We start from the raw sequence: 13,714 nt of genomic DNA, 5'->3' as shown, positions 1-13,714 counted from the left end.
CCTCGGACTGAGGACCACTAGTAACACTGGTCAGTAGTAGTTATTACTCTCCCTCATAGTGAGGACCACTAGTAACACTGGTCAGTAGAAGTTATTACTCTTCCCCGGAGTGAGGACCACTAGTAACACTGGTCAGTAGTAGTTATTACTCTCCCTCATAGTGAGGACCACTAGTAACACTGGTAAAGTAGTATTTATTAGATACTCTCCCTCATAGTAAGGACCACTAGTAACACTGGTCAGTAGTAGTTATTACTCTCCCCCGGAGTGAGGACCACTAGAAACACTGGTCAGCAATAGTTATTACTATCCCTCGGACTGAGGACCACTAGTAACACTGGTCAGTAGTAGTTATTACTCTCCCTCATAGTGAGGACCACTAGTAACACTGGTCAGTAGTAGTTATTACTCTCCCCCGGAGTGAGGACCACTAGTAACACTGGTCAGTAGTAGTTATTACTCTCCCCCGGAGTGAGGACCACTAGTAACACTGGTCAGCAGTAGTTATTACTCTCCCTCATAGTGAGGACCACTAGTAACACTGGTCAGTAGTAGTTATTACTCTCCCCCGGAGTGAGGACCACTAGTAACACTGGTAAAGTAGTAGTTATTACTCTCTCTCGGAGTGAGGACCATTATTAACACTGGTCAGCAGTAGTTATTACTCTCCCCCGGAGTGAGGACCACTAGTAACACTGTTGTGTGGAAATCTAATCTGATGGCGACTGTAAGTGAGTGGTCGGTGCCTGTTTCCCTTTCCCATACTGTAAAATATTCTATCTAAACCTTCTGGTTATAAAATAGATATAACACTATATACGCTCGAAGTCCAATTTTATTCATGAACCAATATAATGAAATCCGATTTAGAGGTAATTGGCCATCCAGTCCAGATACTTGGACACTCTAACATACACACTTGGGAGCGATCCATCGCAGGTGCTGATGCCCCACGAGGTCACTCCGGCCAACATGTAACCACCATTCTTCCAGCAGACGTAGGGACCTCCGCTGTCTCCCTGAAATTCAGTTGAAAAAAATAACTGTAAGTGATCTATTGAAATATCTCTCAGCTTAGAGACAACAGCGCTGTCTTCCTGTAGTGCAGCAGATATTAGAGTGAACTATGAGAATGTCTCTATTATATTCCCTGATTATCGGTTATGTACATGTATATTGCATTAATGCATGGCTGTTGCAAACTTGTTCGATCCGGTTTTCAGTACATGTATCACTTGTCTGTGTAATCATTACCAAATACATGTACGTAACATCCTCAATGTCAAAGGGTGCATTGGCTGCTCCGTTTAATGTAGCGAATGGGTCAACCATATGATATTTAGTACTTAAATCTAGTTTATATTGACTTTAAAATACGCGGGTTATGATTTTTTTCTGCAATACTAGCTACCTTCATCACCCGATGAAATCATATCCTTGGTCATAATTATGCAGATTCTGCACTGCGTGATACGGGTGACGTCACAATAGCCTATATCAACGACCGGTCGAAAATCCATATATCTCATATCAAACCGGCGTGCAAAAATACATATCAAGCCGGAAATTACGTAATACTATTCGCTCATACATGTAATAATCGTTGTAACAAAGTCTTTACCTTAGTAAATCAATGTATTTTTACTGCAGTAAAACAATAGATCAGAGTTTTTACCATGATTAGCCAACGTACATTGTATCAAATAAAGTTTTTAATGTTGTTAATCAAGATTTTACCATTATAGTAAATGCATGTATCAACGTTTTTAACATAGTAAATCAAGGTAGACAATGTATCAAATTTTTTTTTTTGATTTTTCTTTATAAACAAAGTGCAATGAATTAACCAACGTGTGATAAGACCGGCGTGCAAAAATGCATATCAAGCCGAAAATTACATATTCGCTCGTAATAATCGGTGTATCAAAGATTTTACCGTATTAAATCAATGTATCAAGGTGTTTACTGTAGTAAAACAATATTTCAAATTTTTCACCATAATACATTTAACCAATGTATGTAGAAAAATTAAGTTTTTACTGTTGTCAGTCAAGTTATTAACATTTATATCCTATAGTAAATCAAAGGTGTTTTTACCATAGTAAACCAAGGTAGGTGATATATCAAATATTTCTTGATCTATCTTTAAATTGCAATATGTTAACCCGAGTATGATAAAAAGAATAAGTACCATCATGTAAAAACAGCCCTAGAACCCTACATCAAATTAACACACACGCCCTCGCAAAAACACTACACTGTATGCATACAAGATTTATTAATAAGTATAAAAAAGTGTAGTATATGATGAATAGATTATTGCAGGCTTAAATCCATATCATATGTCATACCATCCCTCGGGCTTAATAACAGTCCTCGGGTCCCATATGGGCTTTCGGCTGATATGACATACATGTACGATATGGATTTTAGCATTTAATGTTCACAGTGACTATATATTGTATAAATATTGCATGTAGTTAAGGGTAACATTGAAAATTTTCACCCCGAGAAAACAATTTTCAACCGAGGCGTAGCCTATTACAAACGCTCAAACGACGTCGTCTATCAATCTACGGCGAACCGTACGCGCATAAATATGGCTCATGTGATAATCTTTATAATATCACCCGTTGTCAAGTAATGTAACCTGTTGCTACATGTAGATACTATAACCCTGGAGCGCGTGCTTGCTATTCTCAAAGGGAAATATCATGTTTTTAAAAGTGCTCCTGGACCAATCAGATTCTGGTATGTATGGATAGATGTGTCCGTATACAAATGTAGGTAAGTATATATGTATGTATATTACGGTATATACATGTATAGAGAGCAATATCAGAGAGTAACATCATGCATTTTAATTGTGTATTGGCACCAAACAACTGACTTACATTGCAAGCGGATTTCCTCGACTCATAAGGGCAGATATGGGTACTGTAAATGGCGGCGCCGCTGATAGATGACCAGCGAGATTGACACTCAGTATTAATAATATTAGTCATCTTAGCTTCCATCAAAACTTCGGAAGTGGATCCACCTAGAAATAAAGAATTTCTTGTAACAGTAATATGCATGCACGTTTGTGTCACATTATATATTTTGCGTTTACAAAGCAACAATCGAATTTAAAAATGTCAACATTATATTGATATACATGTATACGTTGTCCTTTGAAGTAAGACGCGTTTATAGTGCTGGGGACAAACAATTTCTATTCGTTATGAACTGTATTGGTTATATACAATAAATTCATTATATGTTTATAAGTTCATGGAATAACAATCACTTTGCTGTAAGCATGAATTCATTATAAGCATGGTGACTATAACCGTGTTTTACTGTAAGCGTAAATTCATTGTAAGCGTGTTAACTATAACAGTGTTTTACTGTAAGCGTGAATTCATTATAAGTGAATTCACTATAAGTGTTTTACTATACAACATCTAATGTGTGCTGATGACGTGATTTTTTTAAACACTCTTTCTCTAAGGAAATTGACAATTTTTCTTCACTGTGAGAAATACCTCCTGAAGTTCTCCCCCACCCGGTGATGTAGCAGTCAGGGTTGTTTGTGAAATCCTCGTTAGAGTTAGTGGGTAAGGTGGCCAGTTTAATATTCCCTCCTACGGTAAAGGACGAGTCCAGTTCCAACAGAGCTATGTCATTAGGGTAACCGGCAATGCTGGAGGAGTACTGTGGATGCTATAAACGCATAGACACAAAGTTAGTTAAAGTTCAATGTGTAGCTTAATAACAGTGTAAATGCTTTTCTTTTTAATTTCCCCCAGCTATTGCTATTAGATATTATGTATGTTGTATTAATCGACAGACATTGTCTACGCGATGCTAACTCTCAAGTTCAGGGATAGAGAGAGGGGCGTACATCTTGATAATGACCTGAATACTTAAGAAGATCGAGTTTCTAAAATGTGTATTGTACCCTTATTATTCTTTTGATGGTACTCGTTTCCCCTTCATCCTTCAACACTGTATGGATACCAGCTTCAATCCGCATACTGTCTATTTGCCCACTAAAGTTACAAGAGAGTAAATTTCATAGAATGCATTCAAACATTTAAAGGATTTATCAATGACAAAATTATTTTGACATACACACAACACGTGTGATATACACACGACACGTGTGTCAAGAACAAATACTGAAGATGCATGATTAAACTCACCCAACACAGTGTGCAGCAGTGACAACCCAGTTTGCTCTGACAAGAGATCCTCCACAAATATGATTATAGGATCCCCGGGAGTATACTTGGAGGGACACCTGCCAAGGCCATGCTCCTGGGAATGCTTCAACACCGTTCACGATACGTAGGAAATTGTCCTGAAACGTAATTACCGCTAAGTTCACATATTTTGCTACATCTATCGATTTGTTTTAGATGAAAGTCGTTCAATCAATGGGGCAGAAAAATATAGTAAAGTATTGGACATTCCATATACATTTCCTCAACAATTGAAATTTCTCGGTCAATATGATTAAAGACAAGCAATTTCCCTGGACCACCGGAAAAAAAAAAAGGAATCGTATCGATTTGGAAGTTCTTTATTTTTGGTCCGATGTTGGGGAAATGAAGTGCTACATATATATTCATAATATAAAACATGTGGAAGTGAATGTAATGTTCTGATTCTTTGTTTATCGCAACCAAACGAAAAGCTATAAATTATTCAATCATATTAGTCCACTGTATGATTAAAGAAAAAATCACGCAAATTTAATAATTTTTACTCGGCGAATACTGAACTTCACAGATGTTTAAATCATCATATTGACCATTGTAGAGATGACTTCTGGTAAAATCCCCTTTCCCTGTTTTGTTCAATGTCAATGGTTTTTGTTTGCGTATTTGTTTCACAATATATTTAACCCAAATACTGGTTTTATTTCATAAAAAATATAACTCACACCGAAACCGCTTTTATAAATGTCATTTCCTCATGTGATCAGTGATACGTCAATCATATAAACGATTTCTATGAGAGGTTTAATTTGTTCAAATAAAAACAGATCTATGTTAAATATTTGTGACGAATATACGTTAGATATTTGTACCAAAGAAAAAGAAATCAAGGGAGGTTAACGGACGCTCTGTCCACAAGCACCTGTTGTTTTTATGCTATATGTATATATATAGTAAGCTTTTACTACCTTTGGTTTTAAAGCCAGCTCACGTAATATTTCCTTTGCAGGCTGGTAAATCTTGGGCTCCATAGCCGCACCTTAAACAAAAACCGCATTAAAACATCTTAAACACTGGATCACCATCTCACCTAAGGAATTCAGTAACAATATGATCCATACATGACGAATATGCATAAAAAGGGACATTTGCTTTGAATCTGTCTTTATATCTCTAATTTCTAAACTATATCACTAGTCTCCCCCTTCTCCCCTCCTACAACCTTTCTCTCTTTCTTAAAACTGTACATTATCCGATGTTTATGTATTATTTTTGTACATAATTACTTTTAAGCAGATTAATTAGTGTTAAAAGTTATTAACTTTTCCTTAACCACATGCTTGATAACATTTGCATGTAAAAGAAAACAGCGAGAAGATTATTTAGAAAGTAAACATAGTGTGGTACACATAAAATCATCCGGAACACCTCGGGACTTTCACCGAAAACACGGTGTTTTTCGGTGAGAGGCTCGGGGTGTTCCGGATGACGCATAAATTATACATTGGGTAGGCGTCTATAAATAGCCCCAAGCACGCCAGGGAAATCCCAACATGATGAATTAATTAAGACGTAACTGTCTAATTTTAAGGATGAAGGCGTAAAACAACGATATGCTAAGAGGTATTTGATATTTTTATTTCTATCAAACTTATGGTACGGTATTGTTGTAACAAACTACACAGCTTTACACAGATAAGACCACCAATGATCTGAAAATTTGAACTGGTCACGTGACTATCACTTGAAAAGGCAGAGTGACGCGATTGTTTGTAGACACCGATTTAAAATCAAATACTATTGGTTCAAACAGATGAAATAATGTATGACATATCATACGGCCTTATAACTACATACGTGCGATGATTTAATAGCGTTTTTACTAGATGAAAAAAAAATGTAATTCGGACCATACAACTTTAATTTGTTGATTTAAACAATTATCTTTAACCCATTTGATGAAAGAAGGATGTAGAACTTACAGGAAAGGCTGAGGAAAGCGACGATAACAGCAACCTTCATGTTGTAGGTCGGTGAGGAGTCTTCTATCCACCTTCCATTCCAGCAGCATTTTTATACTGTTTTAAGGCTGTCCATATGATGCTTTCACACCTTAATGGCTACTCTCTGGTCACCTGAATGATTCTAAATAAAGTAAATCAACAACTTTCCACTGGTCACGAGAAAAAGACCATCCCTGTGTTACTGAACGGGGATATTTACATAGCTGGTAATTTACAACCGTCCGTTATGTGAAACGCATGTAAATTCTATTTGTGATAAATGAGTTATTGAGTTTGTAAATTATAACAAAAGAGCCTTGGAGTAGCATTTTGTGTATGTACATGTACTTTGTTATATATATAAGTGTAACACACGTCCTCTTACAAGCTGAAAGAAGAGGAGTATTGGTACATGTCTGTCTGTATTGCTGTCATATTCCTGTCGAAATTTTCTATATTGTCTCAACAAAATATATTTTCTTTATATGTAACGCAGACTGATTTTAAAATGTTCTGAAGCAGTCACTGTGGTAGATCCAGGAATTTCTTAATGGGGCGCAGTAAAAGGCTCCGTGTTTGGGGGCTGCCTTGAAGTTCTTCGTGAGTCCAGATGAAATCGTAATAGGGGCCCTAAGTGGTGAAGCTCCCTAAAGTTACTGAGGTCTGATTAAACAAGACGTCTGTATTTTACTTTTTGTATATGTTTCCATAAAAATGGATCTTATTCGTGACAGGGGTGGAGGGTTGGGTGGATCCACACTGTGCAGTATATGTACCAATTACGTTCCTCTTAGTAAACATAAATGAATTTCGAGATAACTTGTTCGTCTATTTTTCGTTTAGTGAGGCCTGGTCCGAAGAAGCTATTCGTTTTTGATAATCTTCTTTTAAAAATATTTTAAATGTATTTTATAGTAATTGTTTCTTTGCAATAGATCCGGGTTAGAATAGATCCTCAGTGCCCCTTGCTTGTCGTAGGAGGCGACTAAATGGTGCGGTACTTCGGACGAGACTACAAAAACCGAGGCCTCGTGTCACAGCAGGTGTGGCACGATAAAGATCCCTCCCTGCTTAATGGTTATTGGCGCCGAGCATAGGCCTAAATCTTGCAGCCCTTCACCGACAATGGTTACGTCTCCATACATGTATGAGTGAAAAGTTCTCGAGTGACGTTAAACAATATTGGTATTGGTAGTTTTAATGCAAGATAGAATTGGAGAAACTGATTTTACTATTTATTATATAGCTAATAAATAATCTAATATAAAATCTGCGTAAAATCTAGAGAATGTTAGGGTTCAATATCCTGAGAATTTATTGAACGCCAACTTTGCATTGCGTAAATTGTATACGCCCGAAACATTCCGAGTATGAGCGTTCAATATTGACGTTACCGTAACGACGTAAACAAGCCAAAATGGCAGACGACTGTCCTCCGAATCTGACAGCACCGGTATTTGATATTTACTTTAAGCAAAATGTTTTACTGTACATAAATTATGATGTCCCCATTTACAAAATCAGTTTGCTTCATGCATTAATGACGGGTTAAATATTGAACAGTTAAGAAATGCTTGCTGTTATTACACACTGCCAATATTGATGAATTATCGTCTATTTTGGAGTAGTTTAAGTGTAAAGGGATATAATTTAACAACTAAATACTTTCGCTATATAAGAAAAGGGTTATTGAACTTATATAGGTGAATATTGACACTCGTTGGCTGTCAAAATGCACTCACAAGCTCGTGTATTTTCACAGCCAACTCGTGCCAATATTCACCAATATAAGTTCAATAACTCTATAATATTTGATTATGAAACAGAATAATGTATTCAAAAACTCTCTCATTCTAGTTTCATCTAATTTATGCAAAAAATCTCAGGGTTTGACAAAAATGCCATGTGTATTTAGTTTCCCCTCTGAAACTTTGGAATAAAACGTACAGGACATTTTGTTTTATATTACTCAACACCACACAACTTAGAAATATATTAATTTGCTTTCACTGATTTGTAGAATGGTAATTCCTCTACGTAAAGTTGCGGTAAATACATGTAGCATAGTTTTTAAACACCTTCAATTTGGTCACATATGCAAGTATTACAAAACATACAACATTGAAAAATAAAAGCAGGATTATTTAATATTTAAAACCATTTCTTTGCACGAAACATGATATAAACTGTGAATTCGTCTCAATATAATTATATTGCATCATACTAGATCTATACGTTTTATACACACATTTATTTTCATTCAAAGTACATCTAGATATACATGTTTCGATTGATTGAATATTGTTTTACGTCCCTCTCGAGAATATTTCACTCATATGGAGACGTCACCACTGCCGGTGAAGGGCTGCAAAATCTAGGCCTATGCTCGCCGTTTATGGCCATTGAGCAGGGAGGGATCTTTATCGTGCCACACCTGCTGTGACACGGGACCTCCGTTTTTGCGGTCTCATCCGAAGGACCACCCCATTTAGTCGCCTCTTAGACAAGCAAGGGGGTACTGAGGACTTATTCTAACCCGGATCCCCACGGGAATACATGTATCGACAGCATTAAACGCAGGGGCCTTTGGTTGGTATAATAGCAGTGAATATGGACAGAAATATTTCGTGACAACTGTGTTGTGAAAAACGGCATACGGATGTAAACACTTAAGTGGTTAACAAGTGTTGGTCATCTAATCTTTGGCCGGTCAATGGCATTTCTACGCGTATCAAGTAAAAGGTATAAATTTCATTTTGTGTGATAAACCATCCTGTAAATCTCTCTCTCTCTCTCTCTCTCTCTCTCTCTCTCTCTCTCTCTCTTTCTTTTCTCTCTCTCTAGTAAAATTGCAGAGAAAGACCATGTTATAAGTGATAAGTAGAAAATTATATCATGATGACCAAGTACTCCTGATCTACATTTGATATTAATTACACTTGGCGCTTTCGCCGTGGTGTTCAGTGTTTCGGAGTTTAACACTTTCTAATAAATACAAAAAAGAGTACTTTGTACTTCGTTATTCAATTTAGGTTTGAATAACTTTACAAAATAGTCCTCTTTCTTTAAGTGTTCATTATTTTCTAAAACTTTACAAAACGGAAAGTTTCCATTAGCACATTCAAAATGTCCACTGCAGGCTTTATTCCTTCTCTCACCAGAGGGCGCGTTACGCAAGCTCCACTTACACCTCTGTCAACGCTTGGAATCACGTGGCAATATAAGCACATGATACATGTACATATATAAACATTCTCGTTTCCTTTCCCTTTAAAAGTTCTGGCAACAGGTGATACGTCAGGCTCTTTCCATAGCCCACTGGTACTTTTAAAAAGTACATTTTTACCATATAGCTCTCTTATTTTACAAGTTTTCTCGCAGTTTTTACAGCCTGTATTACTTTTGATTCCATGTTTACATTTCAATCTCCACCACTTACATGTCCTATATTTATACGCATAATACGAAGTAGTTTCACATTTAAGATCAGAAAACAGCGATTTAAAAAAAATTACGGTAAGGATAAATTCAATTGCACCAAATTTCATAATATTTAGTCCAATATAAATGTTGGATATTAGAAACTTTTACTAGATTTCTGTAAACTGAGCATTGTCAGAGGTATAGTGCGAGTAGCACACTGAACTCTGGGACGTATTCCTACATGAATATTTGTTGTTTGTGAGCAATCACACGGTCGGCTAGTGTGGTTCCGGTCTGACCTATATAATTTTCCCCACAGGAAGTACAAATCATGCAATATCTTAAGAGCAATTCTCTGTAACGACCAAAGAAATTCTGAAGGGGTCCGGCACACATGGTCTCAGATTTTGATAAAACTTACAGACTAAAGAAAGTACCCCATAAAATGACAGAAATCAAACATATTTTATCATTGTGATGCATGGTTGCCATGGAAACCATGGTAGTGGATTTTGACCATTGGGGACACTCTAATTCATAGCTATAATTGAAAAAACTTACATTTTTACAAACCCAATAACTAAATTAACAGCTACTCTTCTCTATCTTTGAAATCAGTATTGGTAAATTAACATATCAATAGCTGAAAATTCACATAAGTTTGAATTTTATCGTTAACAACGAATTCGCTAACGTTGTCATGGAAACACATCTGAATGGCTCATTGTCAAGTGTACAAAAATTGATGAAAATTGCTATGTTCACCACCTATTCACAGGAAAAGCCAGCACCTTACAGCAATATGAATATTATAGTTGCAAAGGACTAACCTCAGTATTGCATATTATTGAATAAAATCAGTGGGCAAATCATATACGAAAATTCTATAAATATACAAAAAATGCATAAAATTCAAATTTTCAAATTTCTTTCTTTATTAAAGTTTGAATACATTTTTATTATGCACATAACCACAACATTATCTGATCAAAATGATTGATTACTAATTTTTTAACAGTACAATGGACATAAAGAGATCAAAATATAACTGATAAAACGGTTGCTATGGCAACAAAACTCTTGAAAAAACAATATAATTATGTCTAATATTGAATTGATAAACCAGCCAGTTTCAACAATTAGAATATTCAAATTCAACTTCAAAATAAGATTTAATTCAGAATTGCAGGTATCAATATATCAACTGACAAAAAAAAAAAAAGTTGCCATAGCAACCCTTTCAACAAAATCAGTTTTAAAGATGCATTCTTTTAACTATTAGATTTAACACGGAGTGCAGGAAACATAAAGATAGTGGTGCATATTTGCTGTGTTTTCTTTGAATATTAGACTTAAATTTTATAGCTTTACATCCACTTTTTTTCAAAGTAAATATTGACCTAAAATTATCATACAACTTTACAATTTAAGAACTTAATCCGAATTTCTTCTGTCAAATATATAACACAGCCTTGTAGCAATTTTCAGTTGACTACAAACTTCCCATGCCATCTTAAATGATAGCAATTTTTCACCATATTTCATTACCTCTATTTTTTCCAAAATTTAAATTAAGTAACAACAACAACAACAAAAAAAACCAAAAATAACAACAGCAAAATCCAAAACAAAAAACAAAAAAAAAAAACCAAAGACCAAAATAAATTACAAATGCATTGAGGAATCACGTCTGAATTTCCTCTGCAAAACTAACATTTTTTAAAAAGATAATCGTAACTTTCTTATTACTGATTGCATCTTGATCAAAGGGAACATGTTTTCAGAAGAAATAAAATTAGTTCTTTTAAGGTCGTCCATGCCAAAGGTCAAGGTTACAGTAGGCACATGTATAAATAGGGTAATTTAACAAAAAAGAAATTTTCTTAGACATTACATAAATGTTTTTTCTATATATCATAGCTTTCCTAGAAAAGATCAGCTAAAATTCATACCTAAGATTGTCAATATTTCCTAGTATTGCTTACGAAAAATGACAGTAAATTTCGCCTTGAAATTGAATCATAATTAAATAAATAAGATAGATCAATCTTACATAGTAGGAAACACAGTACTTAAGTACATGTTTGTAAGATTTCACTATGTGTCTTCTGCTCAATGATCAGATAATGAAAGTTCACATTGTTTGCTTGCTAATGCTACTGTAAAGCATTGCTGTGCACTGACAAAAGTTGAAAAAAAACCTTTTAAGTCTTGATAAAATCATTAAACTTGGGTTAATCCAAACTGACTTGACAAATCTGAATACTCTGGATTCCTTCTGACTGTGCATCCTGGTTATGTATGTCTGGCTAGTCGACATTAGTTGATGTAACGTATAACCTAAATCACATAAAAACTGTCTGTAGAATGAATATCTCCATTGCACACAAATATCACATACAAACACATATGCATACAATATATTCCAATTCTTGATAAGTTTTCTACTAGAAATTTATATCTGATACATGTAAAAAATATTAATAAAAATTCATTTTCAAATACATGTGCAATTGTTCCACTATTCCTACACTGCCCACCATAAATAAGTATACACTCATCAAAATAAGTTACTTGCGCATACAATATATGTGTTACATCATAGAAACAGATTTTTATTGGTCTTTTATCTTTTTATATCCTTATTTTCAATCAAAATACTCCATTTTCTGAATTTTCGAAAAAGAGATATTATGCTAACTTTTATCTTGAAAAAAAATTCAAACTATTATCTTATACATATTATTGTGTATTTAATGTGTACTTTTATAAGATCTTTTGATTTTTCACCGAAAGTAAATAAATATCACAATTTAACAAACTAAGCCAAAAATATTGAATGTCCAATATTGTTTGACATATAATAATTGATTATTTTACTGAGATAAATTAAAAGTTATACATAGTGAATTCAGCTCCTTTTCATTATATTGAATATATTTCATTCCAAAATGTGTAAAAAGCTTATGTGTATAATTATTTATGGTGGGTAGTGTATGCAGTGGCAGATTTAAGGGGCATGACTTTTTCTGGGAAAACTTACATTTTTTTCCGAAAACCCTTAAAATTTACGTCATTTTATTAGTTTCACCTTATCAAAAATGATAGAAAATAGACCTCAATACCCCTTGCTTGTCATAAAAGGCGATTAAATGGGGGTGTTCCTTCGGATGAGACCGCAAAACCCAAGGCTCCTTGTCGCACGATAAAGGTGTGGCACGATAAAGATCCCTTCCTACGTGTACTCAAAGGTCCCATCCGCCGAGCATTGACCTAAATTTTGCAATCTTTTCACTGCCGATGATGACGTCTTCATGTAAGTGGAAAACGTTAAACAATATCAACCAACCAACCAACAACAAAAATCATTCAATTTCTACTAATCCCTTCGTTTCTTTAATTTTCAAAGATATGTTGTGCAATCTCAGGCTAAGATTAAGATTTATACAGTGAAGTTTTTTTTTTGGGGGGGGGGGGGTAGTCCAGAGCATTTGAAAATTGTTGTAAACCAAAAAAAAGTTACATGTACATATATACATCAAGCATTACTGAGAAAATGCCTGAACGCAGGATTTTTCTCCAATTAACAATGATTGCTCATTTGTCAAACGCTTGGCATTCAAATGTGCGAATCACAGGTTTTTCGGATATGACCTTTAAAACGGAGGTCCCGTGTCATGGCACATAGTGGCACGTTAAAGAACCCTCATTTCTACGGCCTTGAGGGCTAAGTATAGGTCTAATTTTGTGGTACTTCACCTACAGCTAGTGACATATCAATATAATGACAGTTTCTTAAGAGAATGTAAAACAAACAACCATAACCAACCAATATTAACCTCGAACATCTGACGGTCTTGGATTACATACAGCCCCCCCCCCCCCCCCCCCCCCCCATATCACCTGCAGTATGTGTGATATTATTGTATCATACACTTTAAAAAGTCAATGTTGACCACGTCTTTTATTTGATATCTGCAAGTGACCTCGGTTTATGGTTCATGCACACTTTCTGGTCCCCCTGTAAGTACATGTTTGTGCATTTAGTGTATTGATTCATGCCTCTCTGATACAAAGCTACAG

The 13,714-nt window shown here is 35.2% G+C and overlaps 1 protein-coding gene across 1 annotated transcript; it reads right to left on the bottom strand.

Annotated features, from left to right (window-relative positions):
- Positions 1–829: 829 nt before the first annotated feature.
- LOC125676097 (fibrinolytic enzyme, isozyme C-like) lies at positions 830–6,227 on the bottom strand. Its single transcript, XM_048913992.2, has 7 exons — positions 6,188–6,227; positions 5,174–5,244; positions 4,188–4,345; positions 3,944–4,034; positions 3,528–3,705; positions 2,895–3,040; positions 830–1,019 (listed from the first exon to the last, which is right to left on the bottom strand). Exons 1-7 carry the CDS (start codon positions 6,225–6,227, stop codon positions 867–869), a joined length of 837 nt encoding a protein of 278 aa, XP_048769949.2. The 3' UTR covers positions 830–866.
- Between the last annotated feature and the right edge of the window lie 7,487 nt (positions 6,228–13,714).

Source organism: Ostrea edulis, chromosome 3, assembly GCF_947568905.1.
Source record: "Ostrea edulis chromosome 3, xbOstEdul1.1, whole genome shotgun sequence".
NCBI lineage: Eukaryota > Metazoa > Mollusca > Bivalvia > Ostreida > Ostreidae > Ostrea > Ostrea edulis.
This window is presented reverse-complemented; position numbering and strand designations above follow the sequence as displayed.

Excerpts from the sequence above, each read along its gene's own strand:
- LOC125676097 (XM_048913992.2), bottom strand. The coding sequence starts at position 6,227 with ATGAAGGTTGCTGTTATCGTCGCTTTCCTCAGCCTTTCCT. Across the intron at positions 4,346-5,173 it reads AGCTGGCTTTAAAACCAAAG|GACAATTTCCTACGTATCGT; the intron begins GTAGTAAAAGCT and ends ATTACGTTTCAG. Across the intron at positions 4,035-4,187 it reads ACTGCTGCACACTGTGTTGG|TGGGCAAATAGACAGTATGC; the intron begins GTGAGTTTAATC and ends TTGTAACTTTAG.